At 46.3% G+C, this 22932-nt stretch overlaps 1 protein-coding gene and 1 long non-coding RNA gene across 16 annotated transcripts in view; one reads left to right on the forward strand and one right to left on the reverse strand.

Moving 5' to 3' along the window:
• Positions 1–121: 121 nt before the first annotated feature.
• LOC127392027 (uncharacterized) lies at positions 122–4902 on the forward strand. The gene is made up of 3 exons (XR_007891167.1): positions 122–1723; positions 2949–3155; positions 4847–4902. It is a non-coding gene; the product is annotated as an uncharacterized LOC127392027 (long non-coding RNA).
• MSI2 (musashi RNA binding protein 2) overlaps positions 4165–22932 on the reverse strand; it is a 238589-nt gene continuing 219821 nt past the window's right edge. For 4 of the 15 annotated variants that reach the window (XM_051635423.1, XM_051635421.1, XM_051635419.1 and 1 more), the window contains 3 exons: positions 13397–13551; positions 11504–11581; positions 4165–9307 (listed from right to left, as the gene is read on the reverse strand). In XM_051635423.1, coding sequence (XP_051491383.1) covers positions 11540–11581; positions 13397–13551 — 197 coding nt within the window. In that variant the 3' untranslated portion in view covers positions 4165–9307; positions 11504–11539. The other 11 variants (XM_051635422.1, XM_051635413.1, XM_051635411.1 and 8 more) reach the window with 6 other exon arrangements.

The raw sequence follows: 22932 nt of genomic DNA on the forward strand, positions 1-22932 counted from the left end.
AGGGGACAGCCTGGGGCGGGGACAGCCCATGACACGCTGGAAGAAGAAGCTGAGGCCATAACAGGGACACACCCCCCCAGTGAGATGGAGCTGGAGGTGCCCCCAGCTCCTGGCTCTGGAGTGAGGTGGGGAGCCAGGCTGGCAGCCACCCTAAGTGTTGATGGGAGGAAGGGGTGGAGGGGGGCTCTGGAGCTGCAGGGGGAGTGTGGTCTTGGCTCAGCAATGCCTGGAAACACCCTGGCTGCCAGGCTGTCCAGGCAGGTAGGAAACCCCCCAAATCAATAGAAAATTATGAGTTCAATGGAGCCCATCTCAAAGCTGTCAGGACCTGGGAGGAAAGTGCAGTAACCAGGAAGGGAAAACGCTCTTAATTCAGACTCTTTTTGGAAAGCAGGGCCCAGAGAGAGGCATATTTGGGTGCAGAGCAGAGTCACCTCTGAGTGAAGGGACTGGCTGGTGGTGGGGAGGAGGTCCTTCCCTTCGCTTCCCCCCCCATGTTCTCTGTGCCAGGGTGGCTGCCACAGCTGCTGCATGGAAGGTGCTGACAGCCGGAGAAGAAAGGAGGCTTGTTTTGTTCAATTTACCAAACCACACAGTAGACTTTTTAAAATTACAGTGTAAGAAATAGCAGTAACTGCCTCTCTTTATTTTCCCATCAAGGGGCAGGCGGCAAAGCCCTTCCCACCTTGCTTGTCCTGAATCCCTGCCCAGCACTGCCTTGGTTTTGGGGCAGCCTGGAGCTGGGGACGAGGCTGCTGTTAATGCTGACGTGCAGAGTTGAGTTGGTTTGTCCTTACAGGGGACACAGAATCATTGAATCGGTTTGTTTGGAAAAGACCTTTCAGATCATCAAGTCCAACCATTAACCCAGCCCTGCCAAGGCCACCGCTCAACCATGTCCCTCAGCACCACATCTACATGGCTTTTATATCCCCTCAGAGATGGTGACTCCACCACTGCCCTGGGCAGCCTGTGCCAGGGCCTGACAACCCTTTCCATGAAGAAATTGTTCCTAATATCCAATCTAAACCTCCTCTGGCACAACTTGAGGCCACTTCCTCTTGTTCTATTGACTGTTCCTTGGGAGGGATGAGGGGAGAGAGCCAGGGCAGCGGGATCTCCAGGATCTCCTGTGCATCCTATGAAGGGCCAGGGTGGCAGAAAGGACCAGCCCCTGGTGACACTGTAAGTAGTGATGTTGCAGCTGGGGCTGGCTCAAGATGTGGATCATTTGGTTAATGAAGGGCTCAGGCCTCCTTGCCTTTTTAACCAGGTTTTTTAAATGGGTAATTTATTCAGGAGCTGGAGCAGAGCGTGGGCTCCTCTCGCCTGCTCCCCAAGTGAGTGCCACAATATGTCACAGCAATTAGCACCTGGTGGACATGGTCACTGTCACCAGCCCCACAACAGGGCCTCAGCTGGTCCCCAGGCTCTGCAGCTGTGGAAACCACAGCAGTGGGTGGGGAACATCCCTGAGCATCCCCAGCTAACTAACCCTGGTTAGTTAGTGGTGTGGTTGGGTGCCAGGTTTGACGACCTGGGCCTGCTGCCACCCTGCAATAACGCAGCTTTGGGGACCAGGTTCTTCCACTCACACCGAGAATAGGAACTTTAATTGTCTTTGTTTGCCTTGCAGAGAAGAAACCACCGTGTGATGGATGTGAGCAGCAGCCACCACCCAGCCCGTGGGAGCCTGTGCTCATGCTCGTTGCAGCTGCTGGAGGTAAAAAAGCTGGGAAATCAGTCTGTGCTGAGGCAGGAGTGAAGTCAAGTATGTGTGCCCTCTAATGAATTACAAGTATCTCTGCACAGAGGAGCTGCCACCCCCTCATGACTGGGTAAAAACCTCAGGCTGGCACCCTCCAAATGTTGAGCCTGCTGTTGTTGGTCATGTCTTATGGTATTTAAAGTAATTGAGTGCAGAATGGTATACAGGGGCTGGTTGTGGTTTGGTTTTTTTTTAAAATTTTCTTTCTGGGTGGGGTAGCATAATAGTCAGGGTTTTGGTGCTCTCTGGGTGGCGTCCAGGGATCAGTACCCTGCGGAACAAATGAGCTTTTAAACCCCTCTATTTTATTATTCTTTATTAATAATGAGAAGGTCCTTGTAAATAGCCATGAAAGGAAGTGCTTAAGCTCATAATTAATAAATGCTGGCCCGGGTTCTGCTGCCGAGCTGCAGGCACCAGCTGCCTGGTGGGGGACACAGAGCTCTGCTGCTGCAGTGGAGGGTGCCAGGGTCTGTGCTAGAGGGGAAACATTATCCCCAGGAGAGCTAGGACAGCCACCCCTACACTCTGTCCTGTGAGTGACACCCCAGCACAGGGTCAGGCTTCAGTGCCCCCTCTGGCTCTTGAACCCACTGCCTTGGCGCAGCCAGAACTGGTTACAACAGGAGAGAACAGAAGTAAATCACATTTATATCCCTTGCTTTCTTTATCAGGGCCACTAATTTGACAGAGAAGGGAAAGTTTTGCTTATTTTACAACTCAGATTTTTGGCTGCAATTTTATTTCAGTAGCTGGGAGGCAAACATGGAATCGAATTTTTATTCCGGTCTCGGTATAAAAATTTACATTTTGACACAGATCTCCTGCCCCATCCCCCCCACGTTTTAGTGCAGCTCTAGCAGGGCCCCAGGCTTTCCATATAACACATAACCCAACATCCATAATACACTCATAATTCACTAATGTTTGCTGAATGACAGGGTTAAGTGGCTGCTATTCCCGGCCTCCCACCACACTAATGTACTCCAGACCTGCGCTCCTTTTCTTCTGGATTGCAGTCAAATTGTTTCCTGCAGCCCTGAGTGTGGCAGCTCCTTCCACCCCGAATAAACCCTACTTCCGAAATGATTTTCGTTTGTTTTGCTAATATAATTTTTCCCCTTGGTGCTCCACTAATCATCAATCCCATTAAGGGCTTGCTGTGTTGACTGCCTTCCAGGGAGGAGCCCGTCCCGTGTCCCGCTGTGCGCTGACCTTCACTGCCACAATCCTGACGGAGCTCCTGGTGCTGCCCATCCCTTAGGACCTGGAGGTGATGACCATGTGGGGCTGAACCATCTCCTCCATCCCAGTCCAAACCTGCATCCTGAGCTCCCGGCTGTGCCCCCCCACCTACAGGGACTGGTGCTGTTCTGGGCAAAACAAGGTAACTATTGAAGAGAAAAAGGAGGCTGGGGGTGGAGGGAGTTGGCTCTGTTCTACCTGAAGTGCCAAAGTGGAATATCTGAGCTATAGAGAAGGGTGAGGAGCCAGACAACGTGTGGCTCCTGATGAAAAAAATAATCAGCAAGCATGTGTGCAGGGCCCAGGAATTTTGCTACTGGGCTTGGGAACACGTTGGCAACCACTGCCCATTCTGGGGACGGAGTTAGTGCCCACCTCTAGTCATGGGGCCTGAATCAACCCCCTGCTGGGGAGCCTGAGGCTGCCTTCCTTCCCTCCTGGGTGAGGTTTTGTTGTGTTTGTTTTTTAATTGGCTGAGTCCAGCTTTCCCAGCAAATACAAATACAAATGGGATAGAGGAGGGGAAACCCTCCTGTCCTTCATCTGGTGTCTTGCCAGTGGGCACAGCCTAAAACCAGGTCTGTAGTACAATGCAATGCCAACCAGCTGGACTCTGCCTTCCCCAGAGGGACATCAAGGACAATGCAGGTATGGTTTCCAACCCCCCCTTGGCCCCCAAGTATCTCTGTAAGACACACTGAGATTGACAAACCGATACAGCCAAGATAGGCATATTTCTGAGGCACAGAGTGAAGCTCTTCCCCTCTGTCAGGGCTTGCAGAGCACCCCTGGGATGTGTGTGAGGAACGAGGGGCTGGGTGAGAGCCATTAATGATGGTGACACCCATCACTGGTGTCCCCTACCTGATGTCTCCTGTGCTGGGTTATTTTTAAGATGATGTGATGTTGGCAGTGTGGGCAGCAGAGGTTCAGCAATGCTGGTACATCCCCCTGACTTTGGACCATCTCCAGGGAAAGTGACAGTCCCTGGGGCAGGGATGTGGTGCCAGTGAGGTGCTAAGTGTACCACAGCTGAAGGGACCTGATTCAGGGCACTGCACAGGAGGTGATGATGGATGGGGCTGCACATTGGCTTCCCACCCCAGGAATGACCATCTCACCCCCTCCCCAAATGAAAGGGACTCCACAGATCTGTTCAAAACAGTTTATTGTATTTTTTCGTCAGACAAACACATTGATTTCTGGACCACAGTAGAGGATGGAAACCTTTCACAAACTTATTTATTTGAAAATACAAATATAAAATTATACTTTCCACATCTGTGATGTGAGAGACCCCCATCCACATAGTATTTTACAACAGGGCTTTAGAAAGCCATACACAGAGACCTGAAAGATGCTTGATATATATAGATACATATATATATGTATATATATAAAAAAAAAGTCACTACCAAAGTTCTCATCAGTTCATACTAAAGTATAAAAGGAAGGGCTAGGCCTGCCACTGTGCCATAGTTTATTTTAGGTACATTTATGACCACCTGAAATGCTTAGACTTGCATCCTAGTACTGATGGAGTTCAGACCTGCTACAACAGAGAATGATGGGGATTTGCTACGGGACACAGGAGCCCAGGGGTGGTGTCAGGGGTTGGGACAGCAGAGCCAGCCGGGGCCTCCCCTGCCGGGACACGGAGCTCAGGCCAGCGCAGCCGGGCTGGTCGGGAGCCCAGAACCAAGCACGAGGATTTGGACTTTCTCAAACTACTTTTTTCCTTTTTTTTTTTTTTTAATTTATTTTCTTTTTTTTTCTTTTTTCTTTTTTTTTGGTAATTTTTCTTACAGTATGAAAGTATTGCTTATCTTACAGAACCTCCTCACGTAGTGTTCGCACACGGCAACGGGTTTGACTTGGATTCTGTCTGGAGGAAACTCTACAGTGTCTGTGCACAGGCCGGGATCTGCCGGCGTCTTCCACGTCCTGTCTCTTCACCTTACACTAACTTCAGGTTTTTTTGTTGTGTTTTTAAATTTTTTTTCCTCTTTTGAACTATCACTTCGCTTTAAAAAACCAAACCAAACCACTTAAAAAAAAAAAACAAATCCAGAAAATTCCACCCAAGAGACATTTCCATAGCAAAAAGACAGCTATGAGTTAGTGTTTTTTTGTTTTGTTTGGTTTTTTTTGTGTGTGTTTTTTATTTTTTTGTAAACAGTTTCATATGCAATATCATACATAACCATGGCTGGCCTTCAGTAAAAATGTAGTAAACTATATTGCTTTATTATTGATTATGTTGCATTGAGTGAATGGCAGAAACGAAACAAGAAGGTAAGTGTGGCTGGAGTCACTAGCCCTCATTCACACTATGGATGAAAACAGCATCCTCTGCTTCAGAGAAGGGAAGAAAAGAAATCTGAACACCTTTCAGGTCGTTATTACCAACAATAACCCAATGGTTTAACTAGCCTAGCAAGATGTGTGACATTCACCAGCAGGATGCTGCTGTACAATGGAAAACAAAACGAAACTGACAGCAAAGAGAGCCATGCTACCTTAAAGTCCAAGCTACAAATTCAACTTAAAATGAACATTTATGAAGTATAAGAAACAAACGAGAAAAAAAAAAAAAAAAAAAAGGACAGATCAGGCTTCGTTTTAATCAAGCCAATCCCAAGTGACTTTTTGATTTGGAAGCAGGGAGGGTACCCCAGCTCCTGTGGCTGGCTAAGGCTCCTCTCAAAAGGCCATGGGTGCCCATTCCACACAACGCGATGGGAATCTCACTCTTTTTTGGTCACTCCGGGGGTAACGGGTCCGTATGAGATACTTGGATAGAAAAAGGCAGAAAGCTGCCCAGGACAGTGGTGGAGTCACCATCCTTGGAGGTATTTAAGAGTCCTATAGATGTAGGGATGTGGTTTAGTTAGAACTTGGTGGTTGGACTCGGTGATCTTTAAGGTCTTTTCCGACCAAGGTGATTCAGTGAGTCTGTAACATCCCTTGGGAGGATCCTTCACTGTGCTTGACTAAAACAAAGGTGGAGCTGAACCTTTGGGCTGAAAAATTTACAAAAAACCCCCCAAAAAAGGCAAAAAACCAAACCCAAACCCTTTGAAATGGATTTCTAGATGAGCGGGGGGGGGACTAACGTGAACCTTAGTCTAGGTAGCCACATCAAAACATATCAGATTCCACGACATTTGTGCTATGGGCCACTGGGACTTCTCGAAAGGTATATAAACATCTAAAACATATTCACACAGATTTAGCAATTTCTTCTGAGCATTCTTAAAAAAATATTTTTTTCTCTTAGTAAAATCGTTTTAATATCCCGTGCCTCCCTCTTTTAAAAAATAAATTAAAAAAATCCAGTTTTGCATATCTAGCATTAGCATTTAAGGTAGTATGGCACATCCCCTTTCCAAAGTCAAAGGTGGGGATCTACAAATGCCTTAGGAGTTTGCCAGCATTTTTAACATTGTGAGACCTTTGGTTAGTTGAAACCACATCAGATCAGCAAAAGAAAAAAATAAAATAAGAGAGAAAAAAACAAAGAAAAGAGGAAAGAAGAAGAAGAAGGAAAAAAAGGACAATCTTCCCAAAATTATTAGCATTTTGTTTTCTTAAATAAGAGAAAGTTCTATCCTTACTGGTCCTAAATCTGAATAACTACATCTAAATTTTTAACCTTAATTACGATACATCTACCAATATGTACTAGAAGAAGAAGAAGAGAGAGGAGGGGAGGGGGGCAGTCACTACACTAGCATCAGGACAGCACTCTTACAAGATAGCCATTTTATACACTATTAACATACAACAATGATCAACAAAGAATATTCTATGAGGTGACAGGGAATGGAGAGGAAAACCAACTGGTAGTACAGTACATCATCAACATTGACAAAATAGCAATAAAAAATTCCCTGACCGTACATTGAATTTCAGGGAATTTGGTTTGTTGGTGTTTTATGTTTTGTTTTTTTTTCTTCTTTTTTTTTTTTTCCATTTTTTAAATAATTGTTTTCTTGATTTTTTTTTTATTACTTGATCAAGTCTCAATATTTAAAAAGCATCCAGCATTTTGCTTAAACCTGGTTGTTCTGAAATAAGAAAAAAACCTAAAATATTACATAAAAAGCATGATTCTTTTTTTATATTCTTTTCTTAAAAACAAGAAAAAACAAGGTTTTCTCCTTTCAGTTAGCAGTAATGGTGCCTTGTTTTTTTGTTAAAGATGCCTTGCTCTACCTTGTCTATTGAATGTCTACATTAGTCTACTTGTTAGTAAAATTTACAAAAATAGGAGTGCAGCAGCTCTTTTTTTTAACAAATGTCGCATTCAGTGTCTTATACTGGCTGTACCTAAAGTACCAAATTTATAAACGTAACAATTTAAAAAAATATTAATAAAACTTGTCAATATTACGTTAAAAAAAGAAGAAATATATTCCACACTACAGTATGTTCTTAATGCCACCTACCATGTTGTACTTCTAGGTTGCTGTTGCAGGCCTATTTACCAATATTAAAAAAATTAAATTAAAAAATATCCTTCATAAGTTTCCTCCCCCAACAGAGGACCATATATATAACAGCCAAATATTAAACATGTGCAAATAGGAAACTGTCAGTTTTTCCCCTACCAGTCACAGTGCAATGATGTTTTATACTTTATTTTTATTTTTTTAAAATTCTGTTTACAACTACAATAAATTAAAATCTTCCGTTGCTTCTAGGGTGAAACTTGTAGCACTGAGGTATTCCCAAAAAAAACAAACAACCAAACCAAAGAACCAAAAAAATCAAACAACAACAAAAAAAGAAGAAACCGAAACCAAAGAAACAACAAAAAAAAAGAGAAGAAACTCAAACCAAAGTTGCATTCCTAATTTGTTAATGAAAAAAGTAACGGATAAAAAAAGGTAAGGATGGGAGTGGTGGAGCATCCCTGCCTGCTGCAGGAGAGGGAGCTCACTCGCCTCCACCAGCCACGCAGGGAGCCCAGGGCCACTGAAATGACTGGACAAGTTGATCTAGTTTAAAAACAACTAAAAAAAGAAAAAAAAGAAAAAAAAAAAAGTGTGCTTTGAACCGTAAATGCGTTAAATAGGAAAAATCGTAGCTTCTTTTTCAGTCGTGGGAAAAAAAGCAGGTGTTAAATTAAAAACAAAAAAACCAAACTAACCAAAAAAATAACCAAAACAACAAAACAATCCCACTAACCTGTTCCTTTGTAAGCTGTGCACGTCTGACGGGGCAGGAGCTGGTCCGACGGGACGGTTTTCCCGGCGCACGGAACCGCCCGGCACCCGCGTCGCCCCGCGCCCGCTGCCCCGGCAGTTGGTCACCGAGTCCAGAACTTGCCCTTTTTAATTTTTTTTTCTTTTTTCCTCTTTTTTCCTTTTTTTTTTTTCTTTTTTTTTCCCCTAGAGAAACTGCCTTAGGCTGACTCCATCACAAAAATAGGTTTGTATTTCTCTTTCTTAATAGTTTATATGTAGTTAATGGAATTGTATTTACAGTTCTGTTTTTTATTTATTATTTTCTCAGAATTCACGATTTCAAAAAAACCCCTTCTCTCGCCTCTTTCAACAACAACAAAAAAAAGCACTTATAGAAAAAGGACGCACAAAAAGTTTGTAGTCCTTGCCTTATTGCCGAAAATAGATAGAATTAGGTTAACGAAGACGCCACAAATGAAAAGAAGGGCTAGAGAACCTGCTGCTCCCCCATGCCCCCCCCGTGCCCTGCCAGGCCACCCCAAACCCTGCCCGCCACTGGCTCTGCTCCCCATGGCCACCTGTGGTGGTGGTGGCAGAGCTGGCACCAGCGGCTGACACTCCTGTCACCATCTCAGCATCCTTTAAGCAACAACGACTACGTAAAACAGAAGGGAAGAAGGAAGGGAGGTGGGAAAGAAAAACGAAAGAAACCCCTTAATATAAACAGTTACACTATGGTTAAGCTCTTGCTAGATACACAAAGAATTCAAACTACGTGGCTACGAGACTATGTCAAAATGCTACCAAAAAAAAAATGTGGTTTGGAGAGGTTTAAAAAGGAGGGAGGGGGGGGGAACCCATCAAGAAAATAAAACGAACAAGAAATGGGTTTTATATACATACTTTTAAAAGCTGTTGTTTTTATAGTACAGCAGATTCATGAGATGATGAGAGAGATTTTAACAACCTAAGTCCGTCGAGTGCCACCTCCAGTTTGTTTGCGTTAGCGGTGATGATGCAGTGCTCAAAGTCTGATGAGATCACCCAAATGTGGGCCTGCTCAGAAACTTCGCCCCGTCTTGCCCGGACATCCAGAGAGACTCTATGGGAGGAGAAGGCAGACACAGGACAGGGAGCAGTGAGGACTCCTCCAGAGCAACCGGGATGTTCAACAACCCCCCCAGGCTTTGTAAAGGCTTCGCCACATCGAAGCGTGCTCCGGTCCACACCAAGGGTGGATCGGAGCAACAGGCAGTGGCATTCCTGGCACTGGCAGAGGGTATTCCGTGTATTTACTACTCTTTTCCCAGCTCCATCCCATGGATGGGAGCTGGCCAGACCAGGCCAGACTTCAGCCCCAGGCTGGGCTTAGCTCTGTGCTGGTCTGCTCTAGGAACAATAAAATGAGACGGTATATGAGAAGGACAAAAACTGCTCCTCAGGCACCTGTTATGCCAGGAATCTACAAGGCTTTGGTGAAATGTTTCTTTTCTTTTTTTTAAAGGTAGGACTGAAGTACTGGAAAGCTAACAACTTCTACAGGGGGAGGCTGCAGAGCTGGGGATTTATTTATAATGGAGCCTTCAGCTGCTCACGCTCTGCTCCTACCGTGCTTAACGCTGAGATGGAAACAAATCCCAGGGGCTGGTCCTGCAGGTGGCCACTCGCAGGGCTGCCTGTGCTGAGGAATGAGCCCTGGTCACACATTCTTGGGGGGGTGACCTCCAAAAGCTATTCCCAAAGTAGGGGTTCCTGGGTGAGGTCCTGGTGGCACCCCCAGTGCTGCGGGCACGGCTCTGTCAAGTTCATCCTCTGTGGCCACATCCTGCTGCGGGCAGAGGCCTCGGCAGGAGCTGCCGCAGATAAAAACTTCAAACTCAGTGGTCCTTGAGGAATTCGTAATAAGGCTCATTTCTTCCTCTCAAAATCTATTTTAATTAGTAACGAGCAACATTAAAAGCACTTTGTTTTTAAGTCATTAATGGTTTGAGTCTTAAGACTGGCCAGTAAATGATGGTTACGGCTTGATGTGTTGCGGTGTTAAATGACTGGGATACATTAATCTTCTGAGCACTGCCCCCATCTCAGCATCATCAGGGTGAAGGATGATGCTGTGCCTGGGTCTCCCGCCAGCACCAAGTACCACCTCGCTGCTTCTGAGGCTGGCAGCCCAGCAATATATCCGTGCTCTTACACTGATATGTGCCAATAATAACTGGGATTAAAGCAAGAGTGCTCGTGGCACTTTTTTCTTTCCCATAAAAAAATACTACCTGGTGGAGCAAATCAATTGATGGAACAATTTCAGGTAATCTTGGGTGTACGCGGGTAGATGAAGTAAATACAAACCCCCTTTATCCACTAATATTTAGGTATTAATCTATTTTTATATAATTTAAAGGCTCCAAAGGTTTTTCACAGTTCCCAGCCCCTTGACTAACTGCAATTTTGATTTCACACACCAATTTTGAACATAAGTGACATTGATCAGGTGGTGCTGGGCAAAAGGCAGAGAAATAAAATCCGTCACATCCATTACATTTGTCTGGGTGGCTTAGGAGCTCTCAAGGTAAAGCTCTGCCATTTCATGGGGTTAACTTCTGCTTCTCATTGACTGACTTTTCTAATCTACTCTATTCTCGGTGTAAGAATATTTGTTTGCAAAGATGAATATGCCAAAGGCCAAAAAAATAATAATAATAAAAAAATTAAACATTTAATTAACTTGAGCTTAGTTCAAAGGGTAGGAAACTGGCAGCGATCCAAGGATGCATTACTCAGGTAATGTCGTTAATTTAATTTGCTTAGGTTTAATTTTTTTTTAATCTTGATAATTGCTCTATGGTTACTAGTTACAGTGTTATCTTTTAGCTGTAATATTTGGTGCAGCACTTAATTAAGAATGATGGTTTCGCTGCAATAAAGCAGTGGGGCTCATCTATTTTTAGACCAGTGCCTTGGTAGTGGATCTCTGATCCCACTGGGATGCCGTCAGCTGGCACGCCATCATTTCCCCACAGGTTTCTGGGATCACTGGGTGTTCTGCAAGGTTTTTGGCTCTCCAAATTACAGTCGTGTCATGAATACACAAACGTGATTTTATTTTTTTTAGGGGCCAGCTCCTGATCTGTCTTCCAGTTTCCAACCCATGAGATTGATTTGAATAACGTAAAATCACAGAAAGGAATGATTAAAGGCCAAGGAAAGACGAAATGAAGATTAAAAATTGTTCACGTAAAAGTAACTAGAGGGGAGATGGTAGTTTAGCACAAAGTACAAATGGTATATACTGCAATACCTCCAAGTGAGATGGCAACCAACCATGTGTAACGTTTCAATGGTATCCATTTGTAAAAGCCGTTGCAATCAAAGGTCCCTAAAATTGTACAATTGTTAAGTTCATCAGTGCTCTATACATGGGAACAGATGATTATTAATTTTGGCAAGAAATTATCAAAGGACTTGAAAGACTGTGTTGCCAGCATGAACAGGTATTTCTGAGAGCTGCTCTGGTCACCAATGGCTCGGTGTGCTCAACCCTGCCGTTACCTTTCCAAGACCATGATCTTCTCATTCCCCTGGTTGCAAAAATAAGCTTTGGCTTTTTTCCTTTTCAACCAGGGTTAGTAAATGGGAGAGTGTTAAAGAAATAGAAATGCCAAAAAAGCTATGGGGTTCTTTGCAGTTATTGGGGGGAAATTAAGAGGCTGCCAATCTGCAAGTCAACTACAACATCATTCTTTGGAGAAGTGTTAGTGCAGACAAATCCAGACACCCAGGCTCAGATCTCATGTCCCATTACTTGAAAAATCAGGATGTTGCTGAGGTCAAAGTGCCCATGTTTACAAGAACAAACAGGTGTTTTTTCTTTAGGTGAAAAATAGAAATAAGAGGTGTTGCAAGTGGTAAGAGATGGCAGTTTAAACTGATGTAGCTCTGAGCAGAGCAGTAATATTCCACTTTTGGTACTAGAATTGATCCGAAGGGACAAGAATGGAGCACAAGGGCATGAATGGAGGCAGCTGGGTTTTTTGTCTTTTATGCAACAAAAACAACAGAATTTTGGGATCTTTGTCTGCACTACAGCCCCTGCTTCCCATTCATCTAATTCAGTCAGAGGGTGAAAGTCTCTGCTCAGCGAGCAGGATCTCGGGGGAGCCCCCTGCACTTGGCCATCTTGATCAAGAGGGAAAAAATAAATGTCGTTGTTTCGCTACAAAAAAGGGGCAACAACTTGAGTCATAGTTTTGCTGTTTGGGAGACTGACAGCCACCAAAGAGGGCCAACCACATTCATGCTAACACACACAGGTCAAACAGCGCGGGCTGAAAACCAGCATGCAGCTTTGTTAAGCAAATCTCCATTGCCCGTAATTAGTGAGATTACAGACCCACGTGGCATTAAGGAATTACTTTTCCAACGACTTGACGACAAAACAGAAGCAACTTACTTGTAGCCTGCTGATGTTAAGGACCGTTAGAGATGCTGGAAGTAACCCAGGGGTTTGGCAAATGCGGGTGTCCACCCCCAGTGCCTGGGATGCTGCAGCTGCAGGGCTGGGTGGTGAGGAGTGGGACAACCCCAAGCCAGGGGTGGGATGGCTGTCCCCTTGCTGGGGTGGCTTTGGGCAACCCTGGGGTCCCCCTGGCTGAAAGCCGCTTTCAGCTCCTTTAGGTGGGAGCAGGGACTGGCACATTGTCTGCAAATGGGCACCTCAGCCAGGACAGGGGGTTAGGCTGATATAAAGCCCATATAGGTAAGGAGAAAATGTAAAGCCTATAATCATTAGGTATTTCCTTTTGAAATTTTCCAGGTAATTTGCGTGAGCCCCATCCCTGGAAGTGTTCAAGGCCAGGATGGACAGGACTTAAATCAACATGGTTTAGTGGAAGGTATTCCTACCCATGGAGGGGGCTTGGGACTAGATGATCTTTAAGGTCCCTTCCAACCCAAACCAACCTGGGATTCTATGAAATGTGTCAAGTCTGGCCTGCAAAAGGCACCATATGAGGGCTTCCAGCCGAGCCAGGCAGCTCCAGCAGGCTACAGCAGCAAGGTGCTCTGCTCACCGTCCGGTCACAACGAACAAAAAAACCCCAACAAAACCCCACCCTTCGATCTCATTAAAAATGGAACACCCCCCTCCACCCGCCCGAGAACTGGGCAGCAGCTGCGGCGCCGCGGTACTTACGGCGATCCCGTGGCCGAAGCCGGAGCCCGGCTGAGGGCTGGCGGCGCTTATGTAGTTCCCCACGCCGGAGTCCTGGCTGGCCGTGCCGTAGAGATCCGCGACGGGCCCTGGGCTGTTGGCCCCGGGGAAGCCTCCTGGTCGGGCTGGGTTGGAGCCTGCCGGGGAAGCGGGTGCGCCAAAATTCGGTTGAGCACTGTAGCTATTCAAGACTGGTGTGCAGAGAATAAAGCTGGGTATGAGGCCAGACGCCGGGCATGCACCGTTATTACAAAGCCAAACACCAGAATAAACAGCCTAGGCCCAACTTCTAACACTTAACCAAGGCCATGCGATAGGAGAGCAAGTACTGGAGAAGAGTCAGCCCGTACTACTACGAAGCTTAGAGCTCCAAAAATATATATATGGATATATATAAAAAAAAAAAAAAAAAGAAAAAGAACAATCATTCAACACACTACTGCAACCAGAGACTGGAGGTGCTCATTTTCACCAAATTATCACAAAATATAATAGATATTTTTCAACATCTGACTTGATGCTCATGCAGTAGTAACAAGTTCTCTAGGTCTGGGCACGCCGAGACAGCATTCACATCCCATGCAAACTACAAAGGAACTAGTTTGAGACTACACATTGTGGTAATATTGATATTAAAATGTTGACAGCAATAACTTCAATCGTGTCTAGGAAAATTGTTTTTGGATCCATTTGATGCTTTTGAAAAAAACCTGCCCTTTTAAATCAGTAAGCTGTAGAAATAGTTCAATAGTTGTTTTTTTATTATTTTTTTTTCTTTAAATGGTATGGAATGGAACAGTTTGGATTTTTTTTTTAATATGACCAAGGAGAGTGTTGTTTTATTTAATTTTTTTTCCTTTTTATTTGGAGAGCGAAGACCTACCTTCGTCTCCAAAACCATGCTTGGGACATCAACCAAAATGAAACAAATAAATAAAGATCAAAAGCAAAAAAGAATTGCAGAGGGTGTGTAACAACTCACCTCCTAATGTGGAAGTAAAAGAAAATAATTTTTTTTCCTCCCTTTTTTTTTTTTTTGTTGTTGTTGTTTTGAGACAGAAAAACAATGTAAATAAGAATGACACTAAAGAATAAATTTTGATATTAAAGCATGTTAGATGATCAGGCTTCTGGCATTTCTCACAGTTGCTCTTGGATGTAAAACTTATGAGTAAGAAGTTTCAATGCAAAAGAAAAGTTAGTGGCCTAAGAGGAGCGGGATGGAAATGGCTTGCAAGAAGCTGGAGCTACACCTGGGTGGTACTTGCAAGGTCCTTGGGGAGCACCCGGAGACTTGCCCGCCCACACCATGATGCCCAACTAGTGTCTCCCTGCATCCCCACCACGTGCAAGTACCATGACACTCACTGCCAAGGTGAAGGGCTGGCCAGGAGCCTCCTGCTTTCCAGGGCTGAGCATACATGCCTGGGGATGGGACAAGTCCCCGTTGGTGACAAACACCACAGCCTTTCCCAGGAGCCCCAGCTAGGCACTATCACCACAACCAGCACCCACCACAACAGATCCCATCACCTCTGCACTTGAGGCTGCACCAAGATTGCTCCAGCCTTTCCCTCTGGCTGCAACTTCCCACGTATCTTCATTAAGCACTAAAAAGGGTTTATAAAGTTTGACAGCCCGCAATAACCCTCGGCCAACCACCGCAGGTTTTACTGGGGATGGAAACCAGCCCAGGAGACTTTGGCAGCACTGGTGGCGGCTCTGGTGGGCTCAGCCTGGGCGTGCTGCTGAGCCACCAGTTCTCCTGTCCTGGCCCCTTCCCCCTGCAACACCCTCCCAAGGGGCCCTCATCATTAAAATGGATTAATTAACTAGTCAGAAAAAGTCAGCCTGGCAGCTGTCGGCTCTGCAATGACAGGGAAGTAAAGATTTGACAAAAGAAATTATTGAATGCAGCTCTGAACTGGTGGTAGCAGGGGAACATAAGTAGGACATCTGAGCTAGCAAGTTAAAAGGAATAAGGCAGAAGAGAGTAAACAGATTTTGGAATTCACTGGCAAACAAAGCGCCTTTTTATTATTAAAGATTAAATGTCAAGATAACATTTGGCCTTCTCACTCGTGAAGAAAAATATCCAGCTGAGATGTTCAAAAGCCCTTTATTACTATAAGCTAGCACTTTTTTCCCCTTTTCCTCCTTCTGGGTCAATAAAATGGATCCGGGTTTTACTGCCAAGTCACACAGAACACACAGTTGGCTGGTCTGGGCAAAGGCAGGAATGTGACAGAGGGATGTGACAAGGCAAGGGGGAGAATCCTGGTAGCAAAATATTCCTGCTGCAACCCCCCCATGGCAGCACCCAGAGAACCCCCTGCACCGCCACTGCATCGGGGACCGGCCTGGCAGAGCCTGGGATGCTCCAGCACTGCTCTGCACCACCAGCTGAACAGTGCCTGGAACACTGCCCAGAAAGGGCTAGAGGCTTTTAAAGAGCTGACGCTTTGCTCCAGACCCAATAAATGAAACTGAGAAGCTCTCATCACTCCTAGGAGGCCACACACTCCTCAGAAAGCCGTATCTCAACGATTCGCTCAGCCCTGGTGAGTTGCTAAATATTTGTCTTCTTACAACAGCTGCACGTAAGCTCACCTGGAGCCAGAGGCACTTGTACCATTGCTTCAAAACAACAGCAAAGGGACCTTGAATGACTTTCCCAACAAAACGGGGTGAAAACCAAATCTGTTTTACAGAAACCCTGCATAATCTGAGACTAAAATGAAGAATCAACAAAAACCCCAAATCCTACAGAGTCCAGATACTGTTTCAGTACTCAAAGAAAATTTAAGACTCTCTGGGGACATGTATCTTGATGACAAAGTTCTTGATGTCATTTCAGCCACCGGAGGAGCTGTCCAGGAGCCATGGCTGCCAGGAGCTGCAGGGATTGCAGAGCACTAAGATGAATGCCCTGCAGGCTGGAAGGAACCTGAGACTTTCCCTGGGCCAGTGACACTCTGTGGTCACAACGGGAAATAACTAAGGGCAGAAGTTTGGAAGCACATTGCTGAAAGAACATCAGAGGAATGCACTGTCCCAGGAGAGGGAACCACTGACCATGTCTTGATGCCAGTCAATGAAGACCAGGAGCAAAGCTTGACCTGTTGCCTGGCTGGTTCCAGCAGGGGTACCAGCCAAGCTGACCAAGTATTTCCTGGTTTTAATTTGCCAGAAGGACCTTGCCAACTGATTCAGCATTGCCTGCAGGTTGGTAGGGCCATCTCCTCCCCTTCCAAAGACTGCCAGCACTCAGGAAGTCCTGGTAGTTAAAGTGCCCATTTCCAACATGCTTTGAAAGGTGTAGGTCCAATTTACCAACTGCATAGGAAACCACCCTGCACCAGACATTTTCACAGCTCTGAGACTGCAGCTCAGTGCCTCTGTAATTTACAATCCCAGGTGTCACCAGGAAGCCCTGTGATAGATCAGAAGGGATAGGGAAAAGATAAGAGGTGTCTGTAAGTCACAGCTAACCAACTTTTATCTTCTTCAGCCTCAATGATCCCCCCCTCCTCTGGGTTACAGGAGCTTGTTCCTATGCATATGGAGATCCAGAGACAGCAACCAAGAGGTGTGGCAGTGATGGGAGCAAGGAATTTAACGCAGTGTTGGCTTCACTTGAGATTTGCTGTGTTTTTTCTTACAGAAAAGTTTCTGAGCCTCTGAATTCTGATCAGTAAGTGCACATTTTTGCCTGCTGGCCAGAGGCATGGGCTTCGGGGAGCCTTGGGCTCTACCCTGGCCACTGCAGTGGCTTGGGGTGCCCTAAAAAGCGAGAGGTGGAGTCCAACAGGCTCCTGGTTCTCATGGAGGCCAGAGGTTCAGTGCTTGGAAATGCTCTGCTGGGAGCTGGGACAGAGCTGGCTTATCAAGTGTCTTCTCCTGCAAACTGCCATGTTAACACAGCCCCTGCTTGCACGTTAATCCGCGTTCAACAAGAAAGGTCATCACCGAAAGATAAACTCTCTTTCCATGAACTCTTGAGAAACTGGTGAGTCGGGATTCATGATGACATTTGCCTTATGAACAATGTGTTACACTAATGAGGATCCAAACACCTCACTGGGTGGGGGAGCAGCTGGGGAAAGCCCAACAAGTTGGATGCTGAAATCCCACCCAAATACGCACAAATCATCCATGAACAATGAAGGAAAAGTGGGAGGGAAAGGGAGAAGAAATGCAAGGATTTGGACATTCCTGTCTGACAAGGAAAACTTGGTGGTGCTAGCCTGATGTTCAGTCCCTTAGGGCCTGGTGAATTAGATGTGATGACAAAGAAACACCTTTAAGCACCACTAAAGTACGTTGTATTTCAAAGGAAACAAACCAGGTGCAGAAGGGTGAGACAGGCACAGACAGGGAGCACCTGTTAACTGTCCCTCACCTCCAGCACCAAGCACCAAAGACTTAAACACCGTTGTGTTAAGGCTGGCTCCTACCGCAGCCTCTTTACTGTTAATTACTGTGGTTTCGCTTTTCCAAAAACACTTAACAAATACGAGTATTTCAAAAGTAAAAAAAGACACCAAAAAAGACCCTGCACTCTTCCCTGCTCTGCCCTCCTCAGCTTCTTCTATAGCAGCTCCTTCTTGTCCAAAACTCCCTTCTAATCTCACACCAAGCATTTTCTATACCCAGTGCCCATCATCTCCAGCACTTCTTTCATCCAAGGTCCTCCTCACTCCTGCCTCATCCCACCAGTCCCGTACTTCCCGTACAAACAGGCTTCTTGAACAACTTGTTGATCCAGAGCTCTCATTTCTGGATGACTCTCTATTCTACCCTAAACAGCCACGCACAATTTGACAGGCATTTCTACCATCAATGTTTATGATAATAACTACACGTGCTTGAAAGCAGCAGGAAATTTTCAATATAACTATCATTAAGACAAAACGCTTTAAATCAAACCCATTACCCACCACCAAGACTCGAAGCTCACAAGATTAGGTTGTTTTTTCTCTCTTTATGAAAAATTCATGTAACATGCTCCAAACATCATCTTCCAGCTCGAAGGAGTAAATGATCTAATAGTGTGGAGTGCTGCTGACAGGGATGGGAAGGAGCAGGGGGCACAGGGCAGGGAGGTAGAGCAGCCAGGGGGGCGAGCTGAAGGAGAGCAGGGATCCCAGTCCCACCAGCAGCAACCAGGGGTGAGCTGAGGGAGAGCAGGGATCCCAGTCCCACCAGCAGCAGCAAGTGGATGGTATTTGCTGCTGCCCATCCCTCTGCCCACGCTGGGTTCAGCAGAGCTGCAAAGCTGGGTGGTCCCAAGCAGCCCAGCTGGGATAGGGAACTACACCACAGTCTGGAGGCATTTAATGTGAGTCGCTTGGGATTTCCTGCTGGATTTTAAGGGAAGATTTTCACAGAAAGGATATCACCTGCTCCCCAAGCATTGGAGCCTGCTGTGCTGCCTTTGCACCAACCCAAGCACAAATGCTGCAGAGGACATGACAGTAAAACCACGGCAACCAGAGCAGGGAAGGTCTTGCCCTTCCTTGGGGACCCCACGTGTCCTGAAGCACGAGCACTAACGGCCACGTCGTCGCCTGCGTGACTGACAGAGCAGCAGTCACAGTGTGATGCTGATCCTTTAAATAACCAGCCCCAGTATGGACTGCTGGGAAGCGTCAGCACTGCACGCAAATCTGACATCATTAGTGCTTAGAGCCTTACAAATATCATTAGCAGCACTGCACCCGTGGTATAGATAGCTTGGCCAAGCTAATTCTTTGTGTACTCACAGCTGAAATTAATGGGAGCTTGTACCTTGCTTTTCAGAGATGCTAACAACCAAGATGTGATTTACCCGAGGCTGGATGTACAAATTAATGCCAGTCTGAAAAAAGATGTTGATGCTCCTCGTTCTCAGTTGCCTATTCAGGCTGCAAGAGCACACAGGCACAGCAGTGAGAATTAAATGCTCACATTCAGACTATTTTTTTTTCTATGCCAATCACCACATACAACTCCAGGTAGAGACACAAACATGTTTGTTTGTGGTCAGACTGAAATATCCATCACTTTTCTTGCACCTGCACTTTTACATACAGAACTGTTCTCTGCAACAGCATACCTCAAACTCAGAGCAATGCTCAAACTCAAAAATGTCTCTGAAATAATGAGCTGGAAACACACAAATTTTCTGGAGAGTAATGACATACAAACAGGTCCCAACTAGCTGAACCAGAAAGCAGGAGACAAACTGGAAGAAACAAACAAACCCAGTGTTACAATTAGAGGTGTCACTTAGTACAACTCTCGCATGGCGCAGCACTTCTCTCCACTTGTTCCCAAGCAGACTTGAAAAGCAAACACCTCTCTGTAGGAAGCCTGGGGCAGACAGAGCTCCTCAGCAAGTATGAAGAGCTGTAGATATTTTGCTTATGACAGCTGGTTCAGCCCTGACTCTGGAAAAAAATCAAACCACAAGCTTCATGCCTTCCCTGCTGTCCTGGTGTGGCTCTGGGAGGGGAGCAGCCAGGCAGCCCTGGGTGAGCAGCAGCAGTTGTCCCTCCCCTGCAGCTATATTGGCTCTGCAGGTGAAAAAATAAAATAAAACAACTGTCGGGCTCATCAGTAAAATAAGTGATGATGAGGCCAAGAGACACTGAGAGCAGCTATCTGCCCTAACAAGGTACTATTTGTACGTTATTTTCTATCTGCAGTCACACTTTAAAAGGTTGTTCTGCCTCTGCAGCCCCTTTGGAAATGGCTTCACACATCAAAATAACGATAGAAAGCGGCGGGGGGTGAGCAGGTTCCCAGCTCAGCAATTACTGCTGAAGTGAGCAGAGGCCGGGGAGGGAGCAGCACTCCACCTGTCCTCACCCTGCCCGGGCGCTGCTGACCATTCTCACCCCCAGACCCACACCCTGAACAGCCCATGCTGCTGGGAACTCAGCCAGGCATGTCAGTGTAATAATGGCAACTGGGATCTTGTGGCAACTGTTCCTCCCTCCGCAGCGCAGCGCGGGGACGTCTGCCCTGGCTCCAACACGGATGCTGAGCTGGGCTTGGACACATAAAGCCCATGCTAAGCTGCCTTAAATGAGCAGAGAGAAAGAGCTGGGTGGCTTCCAGAAGCTTGGGCAAGCTACAAATTCAACTGGTGCAGGTGCTTAAAAAGCCCACTCCTGTCCCTCCGTGCGGGCTGCAGGCACGTGAGCAGCACCTGCTTCTGATAAATACTGCGGTTAACACATATGAAGCATCAGCCATGTCTGGGAGCTGTTAACGTACACCAATTTGCAGAAGAAAAGAGACAAAATTCAGCGTATTCAAGCCTAGCTTTTGTAAGCCCTGCAGTTATGTAGCAGGACAAATAAAGGCACTTTCCAGCTTGGCTGTAATTTTTAGCGGACGATCAATATTTATCGCCTAATCACATTTTCCATACTGCAAGTTGGCGGTGTCACTCGCGCGCCGGGCCGAGCGCGACACGGAGGCCACACAAAGCTTCGCTTGTGGAAGCTGCAATCAGGGAGCCAGCTCTTGTCACTGCCTCACAAAAGGATTTCCTCTCGAGCGGCTCATCTTTAATCATTATAAAAGCACAGAAGTTTAATCCATTTTTGATGTAAGCGCTAATAGCTTTGTGTCCTTGAAGTTCAAAGTGGTCTTGGTGCATGTCGCTAATTAGCCAAGCAAGCAGCCATTCAGCTCCCTCTCATGTTTCTAATTAGATCCTTAACAACAAACAAATGTCGACCTTACAAAGGCTATGCTGCGTTTCCCTCCATTAGTTAAACTGTTTGGGAGGGATGGGGTTCCCAGTTGTCTGCAGCCCACCCTCCTGGCACTGCACTTCGGGTCCCAGACTGGGGGCACTTGGGTGCCTCTGCTGCCCCTCAGAGAGGTTCCACCTCACTGAGGGCATCTTCCATGGGTGCTGAACACCCCAGGGCTGTGGGGAGATGGCACCTTGGCCCCTCCTCAGCTCTGCTGTCCCTCCCCACCAGCAAGGGATGTTCACCGGCTGCCAGGAGACAAGGAAATAAAACAGAGAGGTAAATAAACTGTCCCGTTAGTCATCTTCCTAACAGGTTTCTCTGGCAATTTAACTGGTTTCACAGTTAATTTAAAACCTGGTGTGCTTTACTGTTTACATACTTTGCATCAAATGCTTGGGACTGTTTCATTCCACTCTTTTTTGGCACTGGATGTTTCTAACATGCTGCACTAGAGCCGTTTCAGCAGCACCACACTTGCACTTTCACATGCTGGGGTTTTTGGGCAAGCTCTCTGCTCAAGCCCTGGCTCTGCAGTGGAGCAGCCCCTGCCCTGGAGCACCCAACTCTGTGCCCTCCCCTCAGGCAGTGCCAGGCTGGGTGGGGGAAAAAATGAAGATTCCTGCATTGGGGATCTGCTGCCGTTGCCTTCGGAGGGCTCTGGCTGCTTCTCAGGATCTGACCCCAGCGCTGCACCTGCTGTTTGTGACTGCACATTAAGCTTTAACACTTATGACATCCATCCAACTGGCAAATAACAGCTAAAGCTGGTGCTGCTGTGCTAACACAGAACTCTTTCTAATAATTTCTCTACTTAAAATGAAGGAAGAGCCAGGCCAGGCAACACCGGCGCTTCCACCTCGCACTGGGTAACATGAAAGCTGCTGCTACTTTTACCATGGGTGACCACATCTGCATTAATTGTTTACCACAGCCCGGACAGGTCTTTTATTAATATTAATGAGTAACAGGGAACAAAAGGCTCCTTTATTTTTAGCCTACTCTAATTGCGTAGTAATTACTCATCTACAAAACAAATGAGCCGAACTCCATTGCCATAGCAACAGAAACTCCGGCCTCCCACTGTACCACATTAACTGGCTATCACTCCTGTTAATTTTAAATTGAAGCCTTTTGTACAGTAACAGACAATACAAGAGGAAAATTAAAACAAAACCAGGTCTTTGTTTCACTGCATATTTTAAGTCACCATAGCGGGAGGGCATTGCCCAGGGGCACCTTCTCACTGCTGATGGGCCCTGGTGGGCTGGATGGATGCTTGGGAGCACAGGGGGTTATCCAGGTAACAGAAGAGAAATCCAGCCCATAACTCCCTGGTGCTTTCTGCCCAACAATCCTCTCCTGTGGGAGGGTCTGTGCCAGGCACCAGAGGTGCTGGGCACCATGAGCAGACACCTGCCCAGCCGGCTGGCACCAAGGAGGAGCAAGGGGTCCTCCACAACACACACAGCTGGTAATACCACCCCCCAAAGGAAAACCTGAGATCACCAACGAGGTAACACTGAGAGAAGCTGTTGCCCATCACACAGTGTCTGGGGGAGAGCTGGTGGCACCAGCTTGGCCATCGGAAGCTAGTCCTCAGTCCCAGGGATTTGGGCACAGACACCCTGAGAACCCTCATGGCACAAAGCTCTGGTCTCTTCTTTTGACTACCAGGAAACACCCTTTAAAAGATCCAGCTGTGGGAATTGATTATTTTTAAATACCTCAAGTTTATATACCTGCAGACCTATTTTACATTCTCTG

The sequence above is a fragment of the Apus apus genome, chromosome 18 (assembly GCF_020740795.1).
Source record: "Apus apus isolate bApuApu2 chromosome 18, bApuApu2.pri.cur, whole genome shotgun sequence".
Lineage (NCBI taxonomy): Eukaryota > Metazoa > Chordata > Aves > Apodiformes > Apodidae > Apus > Apus apus.